This window comes from Syngnathoides biaculeatus, chromosome 11 (genome assembly GCF_019802595.1).
Source record: "Syngnathoides biaculeatus isolate LvHL_M chromosome 11, ASM1980259v1, whole genome shotgun sequence".
Classification (NCBI taxonomy): Eukaryota; Metazoa; Chordata; class Actinopteri; order Syngnathiformes; family Syngnathidae; genus Syngnathoides; species Syngnathoides biaculeatus.
In genome coordinates, this window is record NC_084650.1 from 19,304,422 (window position 1) to 19,315,376 (window position 10,955).

Here is a 10,955-nt window from a genome sequence, read left to right on the forward strand (position 1 = left end):
TGTGGTGCAGTGCTGCTGGGCGGCGGAGGGAGCTGCAAGAGAGAGACGGCGGCGAACGAGCTCCGGCACGGGAGGCAGGGCAGAGGCAGAGCGGCAGACCTTGTGGAAGCGTCCATGCCATCTGTGTGTGCCGCCGCTGTCCCCATACGGCTGCTGGCCTCGGATGGGGGGCACGCACTCAGCAACACACTAGCATACACGCACACACGCACGCGCGCACTCTCGCACAGCAGCCTAGGAGCCGGAAACGGCCTGCTTCTTCTGCATGGTTAAAAGATCTAACTGCTGCATTGTCCGTTACCGACCACCCTCCGCCTCTTCTCCGCTTTCCTGAAAGGCAAAGCAAGACTCGTAAATTAGTCTTCCCTTGAATCCACGACTAAAACCGCTCACTCGCTCTCTCTCTCTATCTCTCTCTCTCCCTCTCTCACTCTCCCTCTTCCTCTCCAGCTAATAGGCTAGCATCGCATGGGTGGGCGCATTGCCTCTCCGGGTGGGAAGAAAAAACAAAAAAGCTTGTGCGTGTACAGAGGAAATCACAATGAATTATAAAAACACTCCATGCAAGTTCAGGCTCTTGATCCACGTCTGGCCTGGTAAAAAAAAAAAAAAAAAAAGGGGGTGTGGTGGGAGGGGGGCAAGAAATCTCTGTCCGGTAAATCCGTTCGTCACCAAAGAGGAAGCCGGGGAAGACCAGTCAAAATGAGATAGCGGTTATCCAGCGAGGCGGTGCAACAGTAGCGCGCACCCTCCAGCCGCGTCCCCTGCGCCCCTCATCACACGCGTGCGCCTCACGTAAGCAAGCATCACCTGCCCGCTCACTGGCGTCGAATCGCCGCTTCCTGCGCAAGCATTTTAAATTCCCGGACGAACCGCTGCAAAGCGACGCCGATGCGCGTGTAGCCTCAACCACCCGTGGTCGTTCGCCCCCTCGTTGAGTCTGCAGGTTGCAGAAGGATATCACGCAGTGCACAGACACAATAGCGTGTTGCCAAGCCTCTCAATAGGTGACCAGTGTGGCTCTGGAGTGCTCCCTGCTACACACTGCGGTTGCGATGAGTAACGCTGCGAAATGCTTTCAATGGGGCTTCAGCATATGTGATGCACAGAGCGACACTGCAGCACAATGGCTTGTTTTGTAAGTAACAGTCCAAGCACAACTCAACCTCAAGTCAAACAGAACAACGTTCATTCAAAGCACAAAGGCGGTTTGATGTTAGATTTGTTCAGAATCCACATGGTGACTCCTCGGATCCTGTATTTGTGAGTGCATCTACATTTGGAGCCATCAATCATGACATAGCCTTTTAACTCCGTCGAGAGCCGAGTGTCCTTCGCCAGAGGTCGGAAAGCCTCTCATTGTCCACCCCGGGATCGATGTATGAAGTGTCATACAGAGGACAGCATGAGGAAATTGCGGGAAAGGTCATGTCGTTTGTGTTCTCAAACACAACGGCCTCTTCGGTCTGATTCCCCATCGCGAAGCTGACGTCAGAGCACGGCGCCTGTGACCTGTCCATGGTTCTGAAAAGCCTTGACGGGTTTAGCACCCTGGCACCGACACACCAATCACACGCAAGGCCTTAAGGAACATCATTGGGATGAAGGTTTGTGTGTCCTCCTTAAGATCCAATTAGCAAAGCTCTTTCGGCACCAGGTGTGTCCATTCCCACTAAAATGCAACCAAATCACAATTAATTAAATGAGAGCCACATTACCGGGATTGCTGTCCCGATTCCAGGAATCAGTTCAGTGGCCCACACTCTCCTCAGCGACTGTCGACTCATTCACTAATCATTCTTTTTCATCCCTGTTTTCCATGCTGCATTCACTGTAAACCTTCCCCTTATATCTTGATACTATTAAGCGCCGCCGTTGGCGTTGTAGCTGGAGTCTGTTTTGGAATATTCTGCCATCTGATTTAGGGTAAAAGGTGAATTAATTGACAGTCAGTCAAGTGGTGCAAATGGGCAATGAACAGGGGGATTAATTCCACTCTAACTGCATGGAAGTCTTATATGAACTGTGACTAGAAATGACCCCGATGATAATTAATGTGAAATTTTGTTTACATTGTCAGTACTCATTAGCTAACTGGAATTATATACTGCTCTTTGGCTGCCATCCACAGCACGGTGGATGAGTGGTTAGCACATATTCCTCACAGTCCTGAGTTTAGGGGTTTTAATCTTGGTTCCAGATTTCCTGACGTTTGCATGGTCTCACGGTGCATGCGTGGGTTTTCTCTGGGTACGCCAGTTTCCTCCTACCTTCTGAAAACCTCCATGTAAGGTTCATTTTAAAAGGAAATATGGTCATAGGTGTGACTCTGAGTGCAAATTGTTGTTTGTCGACACACGCCCCATAAAAAAACTGGCGATGACTGCAGCGTGTACCCCACTTCATGCCCAAGTCAGCTGGGAGAGATGGGTCTCGGTTCACCTTTACCTGAATGAGGACATGTGCCAACCAAAAATGTATTTTGTTCTCTCTTTTAGGCCTTAAGTAATTCATATGCTGAACCATTCCCTGCAAAAAAATTAAAAAATGCATGAATCTAACTGTTATTCAAAGGATATGTTTTAGCTGGAAATGCCCCCAAAAAATGCCAAAAACATTTCAAAAGTTTTGCACCTATTGGGGTGGCACGGTGGCACAACTGGTAAAGTGTTGGCCTCACAGTTTTGAGGCCCCGGTCCAATCCTGGCCCCACCTGTGTGGAGTTTGCATGTTATCCCCATGCCTGCGTGGGTGTTCACTAGGCACTCCGGTTTCTTCCCACATCCCAAAAACAATCAACATTAGTTGGACACTCTAAATTGCCCCTAGGTGTGATTGTGAGTGCGACTGCTTGTCTCCATGTGACCTGCAATTAGCTGGCAACCAGTTCAGGGTGTCCCTTTCCTCCTGCCCGTTGACAGCTGGGATAGGCTCCAGCACTCCTGCGACCCTCGTGAGGATAAGCAGCAAAGAAAATCGATGGATGGATGCATCTATTGTTCCTTCGAATTCCGTTCATTAGCTTTTATAATAGTGCACACAAGTTTGTAGGTTAAGATTAGGCATATGAATCACTTTCAAAATATATATATATATATATATATATATATATATATATATATATATATATTTTTTTTTTTTTTTTTTTTTTTTTTTTTTTTAAATCTTTATGAGGATTACCTGTGACCGGAGACTTCAGTACACCAAGAAACTACTGACGAAAGGTTGGGTTTACCGTTAACTGGTGGCCAGCCAATCACAGGACACCTATAGACAAATAAACATTCATTTATGAATATAACATATTTTAAAACTCGAGATGAACAAGAACCAATACCAGGCATCTCTATCGATATGCCTAGGTAATGGGTACTTGTGATGGCCACCAATACCAGCTCATGATACTCAAGGCAAAAAAAAAAATATATCAAATTGATTGTTTTCAATGCCAGTAGTTGGCGCTACACAACAGCATTATGTATCGTGGGCAAATTCATGAATTTGATTTGTGCCGAAAAGAATCAGAATCAGAAATCTTTTTTATTCGCAAACAAAAAAAAACACTAACAAATCAAACATCCTGAACTGAAAGCAAAAAAAATAAGACGTTTAATCTAACTCAAGTAACAAAAAAAAAAAGAAACAATTTTTTGCTTTGTATGATGATATTGGTGTGCAATTGCACCAACTTTTGCAATTTTTTTTTAAGGCACAGACCTCTTGGATGGGCGGGCTTCATGAGGTATCTGCCCTCATTGGTTTATTTGTTATGAGTGGCAGATGTGATTTTTTTTTTTTTTCATGTTAAATTGAGCAAAGCCAGCAACAAAAAAATCCAAGATTGAGTTTCACAAAACCTTAAATACTTATGACTATCAGATATGTTATTAATGCTGTACTCTGAAGTAGTGATGTTGCACAATTTTTGCTCGTAACATGTTGGAGCCACTGTTTACTAAAAGCTGTATTGCTAATGTTAGCTATCATATTGACTCATTCATATTGTACATTATGTGCCTAATGGACAGTTTCTTTATCATCTCGTGATGACCTGAGAATTACACTACTGAATGAAAATAAACACATGGAACCTGTATGGCCTAAAGATGGAATTAGCATAAAATAGAACTACAAATATTAAATTACTTGTAAGAGTTCCTACAAACGATTGGCTATATACGATATCTACTTGTAAAGTTAGCCAGTATTACTTACTTCGTGTTGACAAAAAGAAGAGAATTACAGATAAAGATAGTTTTACTTCTAAAATCTTACTGCAATATTGAATTTGTATTCGTGTTAATGGTCCCAAATCTGGTCGTTGGCCTCACAGTTCTGAGGTCCCAGGATCGACACCGGACCCGCCTGTGTGGAGTTTGCATATTCTCCTCGTGCCTGCGTGGGTTTCCTCCAGGCACTCTGCTTTCTTCCCACATTCCAAAACCATGCAAAATTAATTGGACACTCTAAATTGCCCCTAGGTGTGATTGTAAGTGCGGCTGTTTGTCTCGATGTGCCCTGTGATTGGCTGGCAATCATTTCAGGATGTACCCCGCCTTTTGCCCAATAACAGTTGAGATAGGCTCCAGCACTCCCCTTGTGAGGATAAGCGGCTAAGATGGATGGATGGATGGTCCCAAATGTTACCTGTTTAGACCTCTATATAATGACTCCCTAAAATGGTTGTAGTATAAAAGTGTCAGGTTAATTTCGAAAAACACTTTGAATTTGTTATATGAGTGTCCAGAAAAGGACCCTTTGAAAATTACTTCCGTATGACTTGACAATGTGTCCACTTTGTCCATATTTGGTTTCCCCTTTCCTCTGATTGGCTGGCTTCGTGAAGACGACTCACTCGTGAGAGCACAGCATGTGTTTTGTTGACAGCTCTGGGTGGGCAGCAGAAAGGGAAAGTGGAACTCTTCGCTTGTGATGTAGATAAGCTTGAGAAATTCCAATGACGTGATTTCAGGCCCATCGACAAAAGAACGTCTGGAACTCAGGAATGAGTGGATGATTTTAATTCATTTTTTTCACATTTCCTAAGGCATCACAGAGCCAATATTGCATCACAAATATGAGACAAAAAGTGGATTTTCTAAAATGTAGAACATTCGATGTACAGAATATGGAAATGTATTTTTTCCAATTTAAGAATAGAAAAAAGGAATAGGGCACACTGTTGCAATACTTGAGTGTCTGTGCGTGCGTGTGTGTGTGCACGTCCGTATGTATGTATGTATGTATATGTGCTGTGTGTACATGTCTACAGTATCTACACAATACCAAGGGTGTACAAATTATAGAAGAGAGGATTTTTTTCTGTTTTTGTTTGCATCATTTCCCCACTTTATCATCAAATGTGTAAATATCAGACAACGATAACCCAAGTAAAATGATGCAGTTTTTAAATTGTGATTTGATTTGTTAAGTAGAAAACCTTTACAGCTACCCGGCTCGGTGGCCCCCTAGACCTAATAACTAGTTGCAACAATTGAAGTCCTACATGCCTCTGTCAATTGTGTGTGTACGCAGTATATATACATACACACATATGCACAAGAAGCTGATAACTTTACTCATTTCGCAAGCTTATTTTCCCCAAGTCAACACTAGTCTTTCCCTTTGCACTGATTCATCCCCACGAGGCCATCAATAATTTCCCATTGAGAAACAGTCACACACAAGTCCAATCACAAGGGAATGATTCATGGAGTTTCACCACCCGCTCGTGGGGACTCCCACTCAGCTGTTCATTGAGAAATCTCTCCCTGACACCCCCACCGCGCTCACGCTCATAACCACACGCGCACACGCGTGTTTCACGTATTCTGCCACGGTTGCTATCCGCGGTGCTGAACCAACGCAGACACCCATCGCAGTGGGCAATTTGCCAAGTGTACATCTATCTATCTATCTATCTATCTATCTATCTATCTATCTATCTATCTATCTATCTATCTATCTATCTATCTATCTATCTATCTATCTATCTATCTATCTATCTATCTATCTGTTTTCTGACCAGCACGAGTGTTTGATATACTCCTCCTGTATTGTGCTAGACACTGACCGCAAACGCCCCCGCTCCCGGGGGCGAGGCTAGAAATGTGGGCCTATTTATGACAAAACGTTGCAAAATCATCGTGTTTTTTTTTTTTTTTTTTTTTTGTCTGCAATCTCTTGAATGCGACCCGCACGCATTGGACTATCGGTCTTCAGTTTGCTTTTTCTTTTTTCCTCCCCACCCTCCTCCCCCCCTCCCTTCCATTCTCACCACCACGGACCCCCCTCCCTCCCCGGCGCTGTTCTCGCGATAGCGCGCAGGAGCCGTTTTGACAGGCAGTCGAGGTTGCAGCAGGCAGAGGGAGACGGTGGAAGGAAGGTAAAGCAGGGAAGGCAGCATCATGGCGGACAGAGACAGCGGCAGTGACCACGGAGGGCCTACCGCAGGCCCTGGCTCGCTGCCGCCGGGTGCGATGGGAGCCATGTCCCGGCTGCAGCACGACACCGAGGAGCTCGCTTCCAAGCGGGTCGACATCCAGAACAAGCGATTCTACCTTGACGTCAAGCAGAATGTTAAAGGACGCTTCCTAAAGATAGCCGAGGTCGGCGCGGGGGGGAACAAGAGCCGCCTCACGCTCTCCATGTCGGTGGCCGTGGAGTTCCGCGACTATCTCGGCGACTTTATCGAACATTACGCCCAGCTGGGCCCGAGCAACCCCGACTTGGTGCAGGATGAGCCCCGGCGGGCGCTCAAGAGCGAGTTCTTGGTGCGGGAGAATCGGAAATATTACATGGATCTGAAGGAGAACCAGAGGGGGCGGTTCCTGAGGATCCGGCAGACCGTTAATCGGGGGCCCGGACTGGGAAGCTCGCAAGGCCAAACCATCGCTCTGCCGGCGCAGGGGCTCATCGAGTTCCGCGACGCTTTGGCCAAACTCATCGACGACTACGGCGTGGACGAGGAGCCGGCCGAGCTCCCGGAGGGCACCTCGCTCACGGTGGACAACAAGCGCTTCTTCTTCGACGTGGGCTCGAACAAGTACGGCGTGTTTATGCGTGTCAGCGAGGTGAAGCCCACCTACCGGAACTCCATCACGGTTCCGTGCAAAGTGTGGTCCAAATTCGGCAACACTTTCTGTAAATACGCGGAGGAGATGCGGAAGATCCAGGAGAGGAGTCGAGAGAAACGGGCCTCAGAACTGCTACCTGAGGGCCCGCACGGCGCCGATGACGACGGCGACGACGACTGACTTGACTCGTCGGGGACTGGACGCCAAACAAAACTGAGAACTCGTCGACGAAATGAGACTTTCAGTGTCAAGTGAGTGCAAAGAGAGAAGATCTCCAAGGGAATCACCCCCATCCCCAACCCACCCGCTACACACACACACACACACACACACAAGCACCACAGGCAAGGCAGCACCTCGTCTGTCTCCTCGCTCATTTGACTGGATGTCACCCACTTTTCCACCATGTCACAGTAAGCGCTGCTATCAAGGACTTTAACTGTAACATTGAAACTGTTTCTTACTTGATTTCAGTGACAATGAACAGTGTTTATATCTCTGCCGAAAGATTTTGCACATGTCAAAAGCTATTTAAAACAAACAAAAAAATCAAACTATACTAAAGATTTCACCTGAAATGACAACACAGCTCTAAAACAGTCTTCTCATCGAATGCATATTTGACATCAGCACAAAGAATATTTATCGACTATATCCCTAATGTATAGTTTCTTATAAAGGTACGCAGACTAAATATGGAAGCGCTCTACAGGTGTGTGACCTGCAGAATGGTATAAAAAAAAATGTCTACACACTTGTAAGCTCGTATTCTGAACAGAGGTTTGGTAAAATAGGCTAAAGCCTTTAATGTGACCTAAAAATGCACAGTCTAATGAAAGCATTTCTATTATGCCTAAAATAATGAAGAAGAAAAAACCCTCCAGCTTTTACGCATATCAAACAAATGGGATAAGCCTATTGCCATACAATCATAAGGATCCGACCCTCTTGCACCATATCCATGGAAACGTCAGTGAAAAAAAAAAGTGCTAACCTAGATGAACTAATTATGATTTTGTGAATCAGCTGTAAAAAGAAAAAAAAACTCCTTATTAAGATACCCACGTTTTCTGTGGGGGATTTTTGTTGTTATTGTTGTTGTTATTGCTTATATCCTCCCAGGATGGGGGGGCAGCAAACGCAAAGGGTCCATTTGAGGGTGTGCAAAGGAACAAATTAAGGGGCGGCGAAGACACACCTGCGCAATGCAGGCATCCTCTCTGACGTCATTACAACCCGTGCCTTATACACTCGGCTCGTTTACGTGTCCTCACGTGGATAGTCCGTGACCTCTGTCCACTTTCATTTATGAGTGCAGATATATCCTCCATATTGACCGGGGTTGCTGGATCCGCACTTCCTTATGGGCGGATGGATCAGCAGTAACACCGAGACTTGGGTGTTTTGCGTCCCCTAGTCTTGAGGGGGGACTGAGCGGGGCCTTGCAAGGTGGTGAGCACCGTGATCCGCAATTGGCTGCGTGGCATCTCGCTCCTTGGAACGCCCCGAGGTGGCCCGGATGATCTCGAGACATCTTCGGTGGCTTTGGGCACGGCGGGGTGTTAAAACATTGGCGGCGACAGAAACTATAAATAAATAAAAATCTATAGAGATTCCACGAGACGGTTTGTCAGTGCAGAGCGGGGACACAAGCTGTTACAGAACCGGGCGAGACGTCCTCGCGCCCTTTTATCAGTGCAAAGGGGCCGAGGCAGGAGATCTCATTATGGTGCTATAGCCCCTCTATCGCTCCTTTGCTCACTTTACGTCATTGTTCCTCTGATTCCTCCTCCCTTTTTCCTTAGCGTTCTCACCCGCTTTGTCTTGTCCAAAATCGTGTCATGTTTCCCCCCCTCACGGACAGAGGCAAAGCTACTCATAAGAGAGAACATTTCACACAAGTGTGCAATACTACATGCATGCCGTTCATGGCGTAGTGTCAACATTTATGGACTATCACCAAGATGACAACACTCAATAGTTATGTGATGAATATGGTCATTTGAAAGCATGGCAATCTGCTTTACAAAAATTTGATTTTTTTTTTTTTCTTTCTTTCAGCTAGAAGTTCTGTAAAGCTTGGAAGAGTGTCCGGGATTTGTAGCCTAGCATGAACAACCCTCCAGTCCTTTATTCCGCTCCATACGCACTCAATGTGGACATGGCTTGTGTTCACTTTTGGGTCTTACACACACGCATGTACACAGCCCCCCCACCCCCCACCCCCCACTCCCCCGCTGAGGCCTCACGTTGCTTTTGGAGTGTTTGAGAGGCCTGTACAGTATTTCCAAGAAGGCCTCCTCTCACTAGAAGTGCTTGGGGACTGAGCGTGACCCCTTCCTCACCTTAGACCACTGATCACAGGACATACAAATTCAACATGTTCATCAGTTTCACTCGAGCCAGTTCACTGAAAAGCCAGACGTTGACCGCTCGGGCCCGTTATGAAACGTACTCGAAATCATTTTTGAGAAAGGTCGAAGGTTTGTCTCTTGAGTGTTGGTGAAATGCCTGAAGAAGCTTGGCACTGCACTGCAAGGGCTCGACACCCCCGAGCTACCAGGATGGGTACCAGTGATCACCTGGGGACAAAATTCTGTCATGACGAGTAGTTTATTCCTCACATTGGGTTATGATTTGAACAAACTAGTACTTAAACGGTAACTGTGACGGGAAGTCATTTTCCGGAAGGGGAAATACAACAATTTCGGTAAAAGTTCCTTGGCCAGATATGAGAGTCCGAGCTTAACCAATGAAACGCACCCATTGTTCTGTTTTGTTACTAACATCAGCTGACGGCATCTGATTGTTCCACCGATTCAGAGCAACCTTGCACCCTTTTGTTGTGTCCTCCGTTCCCGCGGACCTGATTGGAAATCGCCAGTTGGATTTTGTGTTTTTGGTTTGTTGGCTGGTGCAGGCAGCATTGTTTTGGTTGTTCATGCCGTAATAGTCATCGTTAGCTACCATTTTTGTAGGTGGTGGGGGGTCTGTTGACAACACTTTTTGCAAATGTGATGTTTATGACATCGGGAGTGTCCATGACCATGTCCCAAAGCCAGTCTTTTTCAAATCAACAAGTTTTTAATGTTAGCAAAGTGCAACGTGCGCACATTGATGACATCGAACGGCAACGTTCCATGAAATGTGGGCGGTGGCCTTCCTTTTACCAAACTGGACCACAAACAAAACTTCCACTTCCTGATTTGAAATGTCTCTCATTGGCCATGTGGAGTTCCTGGTTAACCACACAGCCAATAGTAGCCTCCGGTCACATGACTCCACACGAACCACACGCAGAGTAGCTCGTTCGGCTCCGTCTTCTGTTTGCCCTCGCTGCAACTGTCTGGCCCGAAACTGGCAACGCTGTATCGGCTACTGTTGCGTACACGTGTTGGGAAGGGAAGTGAGTCCCGGATTTTAGGGGGCCCAGGGTGGGCGGAAGGGGGTGTCAAGGTGTCAATGCACAATGAACATATCGCATGTCACCAATTGGTCTGAAGCCCTTTACCATTCCATATTAGATATGTTGTACCTTTTGAAAATATTTTATCCGTGCCGTGTGCGTGTGTGTGTGTGTGTGTGTGTGTATATATATATATATATATATATATATATATATATAAAATATATATATATCGTTTGTTATATATGATGCGCCTCCTTTCAGAAAAAAGAAATATAACAACGTAAACGGGAAAACCATGTTGCGTTTTTCTTTTTGCTTTGTATATTTATACTTACAAGAAAGCATTGAGTAAAAATGCATACCTACTTGCACTTTAGATATATTAAGAAAAATACAAATCTGCATATTATTTTTGATAGGGATATAATTCAAAGAATATAAATTACAGGCTTTGTGACTATTGCTGGTCT

At 45.7% G+C, this 10,955-nt stretch overlaps 1 protein-coding gene across 1 annotated transcript; it reads left to right on the forward strand.

Annotated features, from left to right (window-relative positions):
• Positions 1-6,339: 6,339 nt before the first annotated feature.
• purab (purine-rich element binding protein Ab) lies at positions 6,340-10,645 on the forward strand. The gene is made up of 2 exons (XM_061835850.1): positions 6,340-7,327; positions 9,138-10,645. Exon 1 carries the CDS (start codon positions 6,408-6,410, stop codon positions 7,254-7,256), a length of 849 nt encoding a protein of 282 aa, XP_061691834.1. The 5' UTR covers positions 6,340-6,407; the 3' UTR covers positions 7,257-7,327; positions 9,138-10,645.
• Positions 10,646-10,955: the final 310 nt, after the last annotated feature.